This window comes from Xenopus tropicalis, chromosome 2 (genome assembly GCF_000004195.4).
Source record: "Xenopus tropicalis strain Nigerian chromosome 2, UCB_Xtro_10.0, whole genome shotgun sequence".
NCBI lineage: Eukaryota > Metazoa > Chordata > Amphibia > Anura > Pipidae > Xenopus > Xenopus tropicalis.
In genome coordinates, this window is record NC_030678.2 from 139,397,666 (window position 1) to 139,412,291 (window position 14,626).

A 14,626-nucleotide genomic window follows, 5' to 3' on the forward strand; every position below is an offset into this window, starting at 1 on the left:
CCCTCTCACAACTCTGGTCATGCCCATTCCCACACCTTGTGGCTCAATCCTTTCTCCTTGTAGACTGTAAGCTCTTTTGGGCAGGGCTCTCTTCACCTCTTGTATCGGTTATTAATTGCTTTATATGTTACTCTGTATGTCCAATGTACGAAACCCACTTATTGTACAGCGCTGTGGAATATGTTGGCGCTTTATAAATAAATGTTAATAATAATAATAATGTCCCTAGCTGCAGTCTATAGACTTCATTTTCATGGCCATTGTGTAAAGTGCAAAAAAATAAAAAAAATAAAAAAAATGGAGCCAGCCACCATGTTTTTAGCCCCTTTGCACCCTGCCACTTTGGGTGCAGAGCTTTGTGCTCCATAATATACTCCCAGACAGCCCTAAAGGTAAGGACCCATGGAGCAGTTCAGTTGCCTGTACCAGATCTCTGCAATAGAGGGCGACTAACCACTGGCAACAATTTGAGTCGCCAGTGGAAAGCCCTTCACATTACTTCAGTAATCCGAAGTCCTCCTGCAGGCAACTTCGTTCAACGCTCTGTGGGTTCTTACCCTAACAGTCTCTCTCAAATAGCTCAGTCAATGTGAGGCAACTACAGCTACAGTTTAGCAACCACAGTTGCACTGGCTGCCAACAATAAGTACATCACTACAACATTGTTTATAGGAATTTACATTGGCTGTGCTGGACTGTGAATGTGTGGGGAATTATTATTATTATTATTAACATTTACACTGATCGAGCTGACCAGCTATATCATAGTGGTTTGCAGAATTTTTAAAAAGAACTATAAATATAAGGGAATTCTAAAAAATGTTGTTTGCTTTCAAGTACCTTCCAAAACTATATATAAATTCTTAATATAACCACACAATGAGACATATAAACTTTACTGACAAAAGTCAGATTACCAGTACCTCTAAAGCCATCAGATATTTCCTAATATAGTGCATATATATATTCTTAGCTCTAGCCATGCCTTACCCTTCTCACAGTGAACGCCTTATATTGTACAGAGATACAGCTGCTTACAAACATACTGTATTTGTAAAAGTGTTGTGGTAATATGGGGCAGTGGAATTATTTGCAAATACAGAAGGCATGTGTCTGGAGCTAATAACCAAAATTATATGAATACGAATGAAAAGGGGAGGTAGTTACTCAAAAGTAAATCACTCAAGATGACACAAAAGTTAGACTTCCTTATTAACCACAGTACAATATTTTGTCCCCAGAAGCACTTGATTATATTGAAGGAATTACACAGATTCCATTGTACTCTGAAACTAAAAGTGCACTTCAAAACACAAGTGGATTTAAACCCAAGTGTACTTTTGAACCTCATTATACCTATGCATAAAAAAATGTATTCTCTAACTGACTAATCAACACTAATCCAGCGTTGTTGCTTCCCCTATCAACTAGATCTCCCATTGTACTGTAATGGAAAGTCCAGACATGGCCTCTTATATAAGCATGAACAGTCTGGAAGCAAAACAACTTTCCCAGCTATCTCAACAATCTGCAAAACAAGATTTATGGTAACATTAACTTCTGGACATAAACATCTTTAACATGGGCACAGAACTTAATGCAAAATGAAAACACATAGGGACATGCTCATACAAGCTCACTCTCAACATCCCCACCTTTTTATGAGACCCAACAGGAGCTCCATGGTGATTGCAGTTACAAGGGCTAGCAACCAAAGTGGTCCCCTGTTGAAGAGACTTTTACATTTACACAGCAGAACCAACTGCAAAGCAGCAACAAGGACATAGACACATATAGTGGTCTAATTTTGTCCAGGATATAACACACAGTGGGATTCCCAAAAGATGGCAAGTAGGAGAACATTTTAATCTTTCATGATTCATTTTATGTGTTTGGCTTGTGTATTGTATTGTTGGGTGACTCTTAAGGTTGACAACACTGTAAGTGCCAGACATGCGTCTTTATGGTGCTGATCTTAGGTGTCCGTATTCTCTTCTACTCAGTGGCAGAACTAGAAACTTAAATTGTCCCAAAACTTTGGGAGATTTCTCTTTATTGCACTGTGTTATCAGTTAGGCCCTTACACCTTCTTCCTCTACACCCCTGCATATTCTGCAGAGGAATAGATTGAGACCTAAGAACTTAGGACTGGGGTTTTAAAAGAGTTTCTGTTGTATTTCCAATATAAAAATAGCATTACTATTCCAAAAATATACACACAGGTTATTGGCTCCTGATAAAATTAACCATAGTTTGTGTGTGTGTATGCCATGGGCACCTTAGACTGGGGCAGGGACTGATGTGAGAGATGCATAATTTTTATTTATAGTTAGGTTAATGAACATTTTTCTAGAAAAGTGAAAAAATATATATGTTTTATATAAGCTTTTTTTAAAGTGTGTTCCCGCCAAAAAAGTATAGGCATGTTCTATATGCCCAAAAAGTACAACCGTTATAATTAAAAGTGGCAAGTATTCATTGCAAAACAGTGTTGCCCAGGAGTATTGATTACTGATACTGATACTGGTTATTTGCTCCATGGATTTATAAAGCATACTGCCCAACGCTGTTTCAGGGTTAAGTGCCACCCTGAGGGGGCCAGGTCAATGCTGCTTTTTCCTGACAGAGCTGGTCGGGGGGGTTGCATTGCTAGTGCAAGAGTGCAATAGAAGAGCCAACTCAGAATCAGAATTTCATCTCCTTATGTCACTAGGAGTGGCTTTACTCAACCCTTGGTAACGCTCAGGGCACTGCCACCTGAGGTGAGTTTCCTAGCCAGCTTTATGGCAGTAGTGCCCCTAATACCGTCAGGCACTGTCTTATAGAAAAAGCAAGTCCATTGTATACAAATATATATTTATATAGGACACTATTGGAAATGGCACTAATATTTTTGGATAACAAATTTCCAGATAACAACTCCTGTATCTGCAGTTTCTATAGCTACTATTGGGGGCTCAGAATATATAGGGGCCCCAGTGAGGCGCTGAATGATAAGTAGTAAGATAAGTAGTATTTTTTAAAAAAAATGCCTTATTCCCACATTTTAGGGGGACCCTGAAATGATTTTGCTGTGGGGCCAGTAACTTCTAGTTCCGCCACTGAACAGAAGACAAAACATCAGCTACTGGAGCATTAGAATGAATGCTGGAGAATGGCAGGGAGGAGGGGACAGGGGATTCCTGGGCAGAAGGCACTATTACCAGGGAAAAAGGAGCCAGGAGAGAGTTACACAATTACATAGGGCGATAGGGCTCCTATTGACCTATGCTATACTGATTTCTTTCTAGTTAATTGAATCTTTGCCACTTACAAATGAACCAAAGTGCCAATGAAGCTGGAACCCACTTGCAGGGCCAGAGTTAGAAAAGGGTCCCTAGGAATCTGAGAGGAGCTACCGACCGGCAGCCCTCCGGCTTTTGTTAAACTATAATTCTCTAATGACATTGAAAGCTGCAGGGTGAACATCGCTATTATACACCAGACAAACTGTCATTATCTTCTATGTGTTTTTATCAATACTGTGCAGGGACCCCAGGCAAATGGCCCTAAAACAGGCCCTGACTAAGCTTTACATTGAAGCCACAGGTTAGAGACCACCCCCGCCCCCCTTGTAAAGCCGCAGCCTGCTTATCCCAAGAGCTGGTGGGGGCGGGCTAACCGTACAAGACACGCCCCCTCCCTCCCCTCCCTCCCACACATAGTCTCTCCCCAGCCATTCCCCTTCTCATTAATAACACTGCTGGATTCCTCAATCCCTCATAATCAGGGGGGATATCCAGTCAGGTTGCAGCTATTGCCGGGCGAGAAGGGGAATCGCTAGGACTGCATATGCCCCCTCACTCCAACCCCCCCATTCCCCTTTATCAACCCCTTCCCAGCACTGGAATAGAGAGTGTGCAGCCCATTGGCAGCCCTGCTGCTGCTGCTGCTGGCCTCAGCCTCCCCACCTTCCCTCCTTTAATTGTTCACGTTTTTGGGTGATTTCTTTTTTCCCCTCTGTGGCCACTGGCGTCTGGATATCAAGGCATCAAGAGGAGGAGGGAGGCTGCCAGGCGAGGGCCAAGCACTGGATCAAGGCACCCCCTCCCCACCTTAACCCCTGCTAGTCCTTTCCCCCCACAATGCCGTCTCCTAGGACAGATGTTGCAGCTGGAATCGCATTGGGATTACTGTATTGTTGCTTGCACGTTGTTGCGACCTCTGTCAACGATGGTGAGTAGAAGTCCTGCTTTGTGCTGCGCCTGTAACCGAGCGGCTTCGGGACTGGGCAGAGGGGGAATGGGGTAAAGGTTTCTCTGTGCTGACATCCCTCACTGCAGGCCTGCAAATCGGATCGCACTCTCAGGAATGGGAACGCTAGGATGGCTGTCTGTAACACACACACACACCTATTCAGCCCTGACACTGAGCGATATTCCGTTTCCTACATTCTATGCCGCATTCATACCATAAGGTTCGACTACATTTCCCAGAATTCCCTGTAGTGTATGTGCCCAGGTCGGCCCTTACCGTTATGGCTTTGCAGGCCACTTCAGTTTGTGACGAGGTTTCTTCCTCAGATGAAATAGAGCAATGTTAGGAACTGTCTTGTTATATTGTAGCAATTGGATCTAATCTGTTCCAGAGGTGCCCCTTTCTGCCAGAGGGGGAGGGGTGATTTGTTTTGTTTCTGGCCAAGTGAGGGTCTTTTCTTCAGTCATTGCAAAAATTTGGTTTGAGGAATAGGCCCCTCTGATTGCAAAGCTTCCATACACAGCTCTGGTTTCTTTCTATTGCTCTGTGTGGTTTCATAATGGATGGAAATTCTAAATGATCCACACATGGTGGGGGGGAATCAGCCCTTCTCTTGCCTGCCTGTGTGTGTATCTCATTAAATCAATGGCTATCCCTTTTTATTGATTAGTTATAACGCATCTGACGTATGGGCTTGCCATCTAACAATCGTGCTATCTATTTATAAACACTATTTACGCAGCCAATTTCTCATTATCTATACAGAATTACTTTTTTTTTTTTTGTGGTCGTGTGGAAATTGTACTCAACCCTTTTGCCTCTTGCATTGTATTGAATCCAATTGAATTCACCCAGGTTGCACAATGAATTGCTTTCTGGGATTTCTTCCCCTTGGAAATGCTGTCATGTGTGCCTGTGTGGGTTAAACCAGTGCTCCCAATCCCATCCTAGAAATTGTAGTGCTAGCCTGTATGTGAGTTAGTGATGCAGAAAAGCAATCTAGGTGGATATGAAATATGCATGTCCATAGGCCCAGTGTGAGTGGCATGTGAGCTACCTTTATATTCTGCAGCCTTGTACAAAGGGGCCGTGTCAGAAGCAGTGGGCATGAATGTTATGGTATATTTCTTTGTCAACAGTATGGCGTTTGATTCTGTGTATTTTTTTTTTTTTTTTTCTCCTTAATGGCATCACTTGGAAACGGTGAGGGTTGTTGACGAGGGAAACAAGGCTGACATTGTGAAGGCATCTCCATTTGCTATTTGCAAACCTCATCTGCAACCACATCAGCGGCTTCCTCTCTACACAGTGGGGCTGCAGTGCGCCTCCAGTGCGTGACATGGCATTTAACACAGGCAGGGACAGAAGGGGAGATTCATTGGATAGGGTCTTGTTTGCGAGCCAGATGTTAGAGGAGTCCGCTGCATGATCTCATTCTTGCTATGATGGATTTGGCTAACTTCTTTTTTTTTTTCCCCTCCACCTCATCCATTCTGAGTACTAAAGATTCCGGCAAATATTCCAACGCAGTAACCAAAATCGGCTTTAAATTTGGACTTTTGCTGGTGTATGAAATGTAAACACATCACACACACACATATTGTGTTTGCTTGTAAGCTGCTTGTTGCTGAAGAAGATAGCAGTACAGGTATGGGATTTGTTAACCGGAAACCCTTTATGCAGAAAGTTTTGAATAATGAGAAGGATATTTCCCCTAGACTCCATTGTAAGCAAATAATTCTGATTAAAAAAATCCCTTTTCTCTGTAATAATAAAACAGAACTTTGTACTTGATGGTAACTAAGCTTAAAAAACCCTTCCTAATAATCCTAATAAGTAATGGTTAAGTGATGTTTTAGTAGACTTAAGATGGCCATACACGTTACAAACCTTGTTTTGTATGGTAATATCGGTACCGGTACATGTATGGGCTCCCTTAAGGTATGGAGCTCTAAAAAAAAATCCCTTACCAGAAAACCACAGTTCCCAAGCATTCTGGATAACAGATCCCATGCCTGTATTATGAAAAATAAGCTTTGGCCACTTTGTCCTCTTTGTTTCTCTCCCCCCCCCCCCCCCCCCTTGATAGCGATTTCAAAACTGGGTCAAGATCAGAACAAATAACAGCATCATAGAACAGCAACTGAATGCACTTGTGTAATAGAAGCTCCAATGAGCCCTGATTTATTTTTGCACCTATAACAACTAGTGGACTGCTAGGCTTGTTGGTTTTATCTAATTTTCTCATATATGTCCATATTGCCGCGATCTACTGTACCGTTGGCTTGGGGCTTTATCAGTTAGCACGATAGCTACTATCAATTGCCGACCTTAATTATACAATTACTATAAAAGACTGACATTCTAAAATACAAAGAGGAAGGGTACAATTGATGGATTATATGATAGTGTTCTATTTTGTTTTTTTCCATGCGTCATTGAGCGCAGCTCTTGTGTCTCATATTGATACAGGTGGTGGCCTGGTCATTTTTACAGAGTATAAACCAGTGCTGTGCAATTATATTTACTATACCCAGTGTTCTGGGAACAAAGATTTCATACAAAGCAACAACAGGAACCCTTTGGCAGGTTGGGACCCATGAGTATTGGACTGAGGGTCATATTTAACCTGTGAATTTCATTCAGATAGTCCTGTTACAGGCAGCAGATGTATTTGTAGGGCTGTTGCAAGTGGTATTGTATCTGACCCTAGCAATTGGCTAGAACTGTGATCTGCAATTAGTGGCTTGTGAGCAATATGTTGCTCACCAACCCACTGGGTGTTGCTCTCCGTGTCTTCAAAGTAGGTGCTTCTTTTTGTATTCCTGACTTGAAGGCAAGCTTTAGTTGCATCAAAACTGTGTACTGCCAAACAGAACTTTCTGTAGGCTGCCAATCTACATAGGAGCTACCCATATTTTTCAAGGAACCTTTTGCATGCTTGTGTTGCTCCCTGACTCTTTTTACATTTGAATGTGGCTCACAAGTAAAATAGGTTGGGGACCCCTGAGCTAGAACTATAATTGGTAATGGAGGAGGCATTCCCTGTAAGAGGTGGAATACAGACATAGTATGTGGGTATGGGGGTATTTGCCTAGGTTATAAAATATATGGGACATATCTATATTAGGCCTCTTGACTTCTCATGGATCAAGTTATGTGCAGCATATAGCAATGAAGGCCTCCGTGAAAGAGGACTTAAGGTCCCCATACACGGGCTGATTCTAGCTGCCGATATCTATCCCTTAGACTGATTGGGCAGCTAATCGTCCCGTGTATGGGCACTACCGACGGGCCTGCCGAACCGATATCTGGCCTGATATCGGCCAGATCTCGATCGGGCAGGTTAAAAAATCTAGTCGGATCGGGAACCGCATCGGCCCGATCTGCTCGCTTGGCGTATACACACACATATATATTATATAATATATATATAATATATAATTATTTTTTTTTTTTTAACCACCAATGGCACCCAGCCTTGCTTGGAAATTCTTCCTTCAACTTGTAAGCAAGGGCCCAGCTGAGAACAAGAGCCCCCTGTAATCTGAAAACCTCTTTAAAACTAGACAAATAATGACATGTATCTATTGAGGACTTATTATCCATTCTCATATATGTCTGAATTTGGGGAGGTGCCAGAGCTTTAACGGATTTGCCAACAGTCCAGGATGATGGAATGTGAAGAGATCAAAAACCAAACTTTGACTGTATATGGATACTGTAATTGTGCAACCATATGCACTGGTAAAATGCTATGGGCAAACATGATTTTGGCCTTTAGTTGCTCTTAGATACCAGTGGTTCCTAAACATACTGTGTTTGACTGTACAGTTTCCAGAGTACATTTTAGGGATTGAAGGGTAACTTTCTAATATCAAGTTGGTGAATAGGTTTTTGGAGAGTTTATTACATGGATCTGTTAAATAAATTGGACTGTTTGTTTCAATAAATTCTTCATACCCTCTATTAATTAAATTGCCTTTTTATATACTTGTTCTCTATGGCTTTATATAAAAGGGGGGAGGTGCAAGTCTCCCAAGTGTGTGTAAAGCTGGCCATACACGGACTCGCCAAGCGAGCGGATCTTCCCCCGATATCCCCACCTACGGGTGGGCGATATCGGGGAGAGTTTAGGTAAAAAAAAAATTATTTGATCGTTTGGCCCTGGGGCGGCAATGGGGCAGTCTGTTTGGGGACCGCATCAAGGAGCCGATGCGGTCTCCGATCCGACTGGATTTTCTAACCTGGCCGATCGATATCTGGCCAATTTCAGGCCAGATATCGGTCGGCCAGGCCCCTCGTTTCTGCCCCTACATGGGCTGATAAGCTGCCGAGTCGGTCCAAGGTACCGACCTTAGGATATCTTCACTAAGACATTACCCAGTGTAGCTCCACTTATAACTTTTTGGAATGAACCATGGACTAACTACTATTTCTATGTGGTTCTTCAGACTATTGTCTTTATGTTTAAATGTAAAACTCCAAAATCTGGTTCAGCACAGCCAAAACTTTTTGCGCAATATTGTGTAGAATGATATAATCGGTCTGTGGGTGATTTGGTTTCAGATTAAGCTGTTAGGCACAGAATTACAAACAAACAACCACTGTGTATAGAAAGCAGTTGAACCTCTTTGATCCTATATGTATAAACATGTGTTGTTACATCAGTGGAATACTTTAACTGCTTTATACCATGTGAGGCATGTTCTTTGAATGTATAGTTCTATCTCATATGGTTCTTATTTTAGTTGTAAAGCAGCAGTAGTTTTTGAGTACACAGGGAAAACTTGGATCTTATGATATAGAGGTATAGGTATGAGATCCATTATCTGGATAGCAGTTATATTCAAATTTTAAACAATTCAGTATGTACAGTACAATTTTTTTTTTTTTTTTTAACCCTGAACCCTATGTCCCATAAACCCTACTACATTAGTTTATTAAGCTGTAATAGCTAGGGCCCTCTATCTCTTGAAACAGTTAGGATTTGTATGTCATTTGTATGTTGGCACTTTATAAATATGTGCCTGTAATATTTCCACTCTGAACAATGATTCATATAATTGTGATAATCTGCAGCTTGAAATTAACAATGTTTCCTGGTTGCTATGGCCAATGAATGTTTATTTTTATTATTAATATTACTGCACATGTGGGGACTGATTCATTAGGAGTTGGAGTTGGGGATACATATATAGTAACTTTAAGACAAAGCTTATCATGGGCAAGTTAATTGGGAAAAACTGCTTCTTTTCTGCTGTAAAATTCTCTTTCTATCTTCTGTTTTTTAGTATAGTTCCTACTTCTTTTCTAGTCATTTCCTACTGACGCACTTAAAATTTTTTAAGACTCAGCCCTAAGATAGAGAGGCCCAACAGAAAAGCTAAGGTTAGCAAATAGTAAATTCTACAGAGCATTACTTAATTGAAGGCTCACCTTCAACTGTGACTAGAAACTGCACGGGTCCGACTTTCTCAGGTGCTACTTGCTTTAAAAATAGGTTGATGATTGAGACAGTTGAAGAAGTATCATTCCTCTGGTTTTTCACAGCTAGAAAATGTAGCACTTGCCAATACCCCAGAGATAAACAGGATTACAGCAGCAATAATTTCAGATGAATAGTGCTCTTTATCTAGTGTGTCATAGATATCATTGCTGTGTGCAGTCATGAGGGGCGGCTTTCCATAATATTTTGGAAGTAAGTGTAGGGGTGTCTTTGATGACTGTAGTATTGATGTCAGGAAAAAAGTTCCCCACTAGGCTGCTACAACCATTTTATTTCTCTATTATTCCTGTTCCTTTTATAGTAAGCAATTGGAAATGCACAAGATTTTAGGGCCCCTCCATGCAGTTTGTTTCTTGGTTGGAATCAGAAATCATAAATACCTAAATATTCTTCCCCGAACAAAAGGCTGGTAACTATCAGATACTAGACCTGGAGCTAGTTGGGGACCCCTGTTAATACAGGGGTCCCCAACCACCGGGCCGGGGGCTGTGCTGAACTGGGCCACTTCTGGTACCAATTACCTGTGATCCCAACTCTCCGATGTGTTACACAGCCATGACAACAGCTATACGAAGCCCTGGAAGTTTTCTATGGATCGTGACAAGGGCCAAAGTACTTGTATTATTAAGCTGTAATATATTTTATAATTTAATAAAAAAAAATAAAGTCCATAATATAAAATGTAATAATGACATTTACATTATATATGTAATAATTAAATTAAATTACATACTATGCGCTAGTTGCGCCGCCCCCCTCCCCCAGTCCTTGTAAAAATTGTCTTGCTTGAAACAGGTCCTTAGTGCTAAAAAGGTTGGGGACTACTGTGATAATACATTAACCTCTGGAATCACTGTATTCATGGGGGGGGGGGGGGGGAGAGAAGGTGCCCCTCTGTAACCTGTGGATAAGGGTACTCTGGTGTTTTTAAAAGGAGGCCCTGGCAAAAGCACCTTTTCAGCATACAGGGAAAAGCTATCATCCTTAGTGCCAGAAATGAAGAGATAGACTTCATGTTAATGCTGCATTGCCTGTAACAAAATAACCAAGTTACATTGTAACTTTCCTACATTTGTTTTTAATGGAAATAAAACGTTACACCTTCCAGAACCATCAGTGGGAATGCCCTGACCTTAGCCGAGCACACACTCCTCTCTGTGCCACAGACTACGAAAAGCTGCAACTGTACTTTGAACTTGTAAGCTTTGTACTGTAAGCATTAGAACACAGGGAAAGAATTATGAAAGCGGCATGACATTTTTAAACTGTAAAAAAGGACAAATAAATGTGTAAAATATATATTTTTTGTCCTATATCTTTTATTGAAACATCCATGTATGTTTTTACAGAATCCATTACTCAGGCATATGTAACAACAGGCAGAATGTTTGCTCTGGTTTACAATCTTGCAGTCGCCATTCCCATATGTTCAGTTTTTACCTGCATTAGCCTGATAATAGCTAACTGATGACTGGCTACTGGATGGGACAAACTTATACCCATATTACCATGGAAGTGTAATTATCTCCTTATTCTGCCATATTGTGTGCATTCTCTAGGTGCGAAGGTAGGAGTGGTATACTTTCCTACTCACTCTACCTTTTGGGCCCTACCCTGTAAAATACATACAGTTAAATCACAAGAAAAACATGTTTTCGGTGGCTCAGTAACTAGTACTTCTGCCTTGCAGCATTGGAGTCCTGAGTTCAATCCCAACCAGGGAACTATCTGCAAAGAGTCTGTATGTTTTTTCTGTGCCTGTGTGGGTTGCGTCCGGGCACTCAGTTTCCTCCTATAATCCACAGGCCTATAAACTGCCCCTCTACTTCTATCTGCTTTTCTTTGTATCTGCACCCACTGCATCTGCCTGGGTGCAGACACAGAGGTGAATTTTGATGCAGAAATGCTTAACACATTTTCTTGCCTGATTCCACTCCATCTGGGTCGGCCTGGGTGCAGACGGAGCGGAACGAGGCAAGAAAATGCTATGAATAACGAAGAGCGGTTAGGAGTGGAGGAGCAGTTTCTTGGCCTGTGCTTGTACACAGGCTGAGAAACTACTCTGTGTGGTAGTAGCCTTACATCATCATTTTTTTTTTTTTTAAATAATTTTTATCTAGCATGTAGTTAAGGCCAACTTCCACTATACTGTTAAATGCACAGTGGGCTGAAAATGTAGTGGCCTTGTAGTCATTACTTAAAAGTGACATCCTAAGTGCCTCCAAAATGGATCAACTTCGATATTTTCTGCATATGCAATGTTTTTAGTCCTCTTTTTAGTGTTCTTGATCCAGCCTTCCTTATGACTGCCTGTAACCCACCTGTATTGACATAATCCCCATATAGAAATCCAGTAAGTGGTATGGTCTTGGTTCCATGGCCAGCTGTAAATGGCAGGTAATAATTTCCCCTTAGTATACCTGCAGCCAACTCCATTGGTGTGCATACTGATGACACAATAATGTATCACATTGGGTATCCCATATACCAAGCACAGTTTCTTTCAGTGGCATAAATTGTTACTGCTGATTTTGATAGAGAGTGCAGAAGTAAAAACAACCCATATGGCATTTATCCTATGGTGAAGCCTGTTTAGAACTGATATTTGGTGTTGGTGCTAACTTACTCTGCTAGAATATGTTGGAAGCCTGACAGGGTCCAACCCAAAGGTCCTACATACACAGCAACTGTATGAAGCAAAATGATTGACATTTATGACAAATCCAGTCTTAGTTTTAATTTAATATTGTAGGAAGGTGATAAAGAACTTTCTTGTTCTGGCTTCTCATAAATATGGTTGTATGGAACTGTAGCTACTGCAGGGTGAGCAAGATTGTACACATGTCCAAATGTTTCTTGTCAACCCCTTTTCCCATAGAAGTCTTTTCATGCATGTTATTCTCATCAGCTCATGCATACCTCTTTGGTTACGGGAAGAGTATTGACCATTTTGTGGGCTGCTCTGTATTAATAGGCTATGCATTTTTATTCAGTGTAGGTCTATTTTAAGATGCAGAAGGCAGACTCTGCTACCTGGTGTATGCATTAAATTCTAAAACTGGCATGCCTAGACAGGTATTGGCTATGGATTCTCTTTTTAATATTTTCCACCCTGTATAGAGGGCACAGCTGCCTTTCTATCTGGTCTCAGACAAAATCTCTTTCCATCCCTTGTACAATAGTATAAAGCGCTGCTTTGCTTCTGCAGCATTATGAAAATACCACCCAGTCTGTAACATTGGGCTTAGCATATGTTTATGTAACTTTGTAGCTCAGGGAAGGCAATTTTGTGCTACTGTCGGTATCCTTCCCTTGGAAGGGATGACACTTCTATGGTGGTCCTAAAGGTTTTCTGCCCGTATGGGATCTTAAACAATTCTGTGACTTTGTTTTACTACATATTCATTGGCATACAGTGGGTCTGGAAGACCACTTAAGGTCCAGAGATATCAGAAAAACATCAGCATGTGGCTTTATTGTACTATATCAGTTTAGCACACCGCTAAATAACATACCTCGGGTGCTCGGTAAAGGGTTCCAATAGTATAAAAAAAGACCAGCAACTCCGGGATTTCTTGTGGAAAATCAAAACATATATTCAAAGTAGCATAAACAGCCGACGTAACGTTTCGGTCCCCATCGGGACTTAGTACTGTGACTAAGTCATATATATATATATATATATATATATATATATAACAAGCAGAGTACCGCACACATAGGGACTTAATAAAAGTAAAAAGGTTTATTGAAAAAAATCCATGGGATATATATTATTTATATCAGTGCTGTCCAACTGGCGGCCCTCGACCCCCCTCTGTGTGGCCCCCCACCTGTCTGGCTGCTTTGATGGCTTAATTTTGTGTTATCTTTAAATGGTATTAGTACTGAGATTAACTGACCCCTGCATGGTTATCACCTCAGATTCAGGCAGTAATCCCTCTGTATTGTTTAAAAATGTAATCCCCTGTGTTGTTCACACCTTTTAATCTCTGCATTGTTCACCCCCTGTAGTGTTCACACCTCAGGCTGTAATCACCCACATTGTTCACCTCTTCACACCTCAGATATTGTATGTACTGCCTGGTCTATGCTGCCTGTGTATAGGCAGCATAGGGTAGGCAGAGTATGGCACATAGGCAGCATAGAGTAGGGAGGGTATGGCACAAACAAGCAGGGCAGGCAGAGGATTGCACCCACAGGTAGCATAGGACAGGCAGAGTATGGCACACATAGGCAGCATAGAACAGGCAGAGTGCTGCCATACTCTGCCTACCCTATGCTGCCTGTGGGAGGTGAACCTGGCAGGGGTTTGTTCTGGGAGTTTGTTAGCAGTTGGAAATAGCCATTAAATGGTCCCTAAGGTGTGTAATTATATGCTGGGGGTTGCTGTGCTATCCACAGAGGAGGAGGAGGGTGTGTCTTAATATGACATAATATAATTCTTTAACATATGAATGATGGTTGATATCCCTGCAGCGACCATTGTGATAAAATGGGTGTGGTTTGAAGTGGGTGTGGTTTAAAATGGGGGTGTGGCCAAACCTGGCTTCCATTAGCGGCCCTCCACCATGTATGCGAGAGAAATTCCAGCCCTCGGCACCGCAGAAGTTGGACAGCACTGATTTATATATATAATATATTATATCACATATAATATATATGTGACTAAGTCCTATATATATATATATATATATATATATATATATAATATATATTTCTTTGCTTTGTAGATTACATAGGTCCCAACTTTTGAAACTAATGTGCATGATTTCCCCACCCCCCAAGCATGACATGATTAATGACCATGGTCATAGCAAGGTAAGTTTTAAAAATGTTCTTTTCTGATAATGATGAGATATAAAGTAAGAACAGTAATTT

At 41.3% G+C, this 14,626-nt stretch overlaps 1 protein-coding gene across 1 annotated transcript in view; it reads left to right on the top strand.

Annotated features, from left to right (window-relative positions):
- Positions 1-3,721: 3,721 nt before the first annotated feature.
- The window catches only part of lrp1 (LDL receptor related protein 1), a 175,356-nt gene continuing 164,451 nt past the window's right edge, over positions 3,722-14,626 (top strand). The window contains exon 1 of the mRNA XM_002939712.5: positions 3,722-4,215. Coding sequence (XP_002939758.3) covers positions 4,125-4,215 — 91 coding nt within the window. The 5' untranslated portion in view covers positions 3,722-4,124. The remainder of the gene's footprint in view (positions 4,216-14,626) is intronic.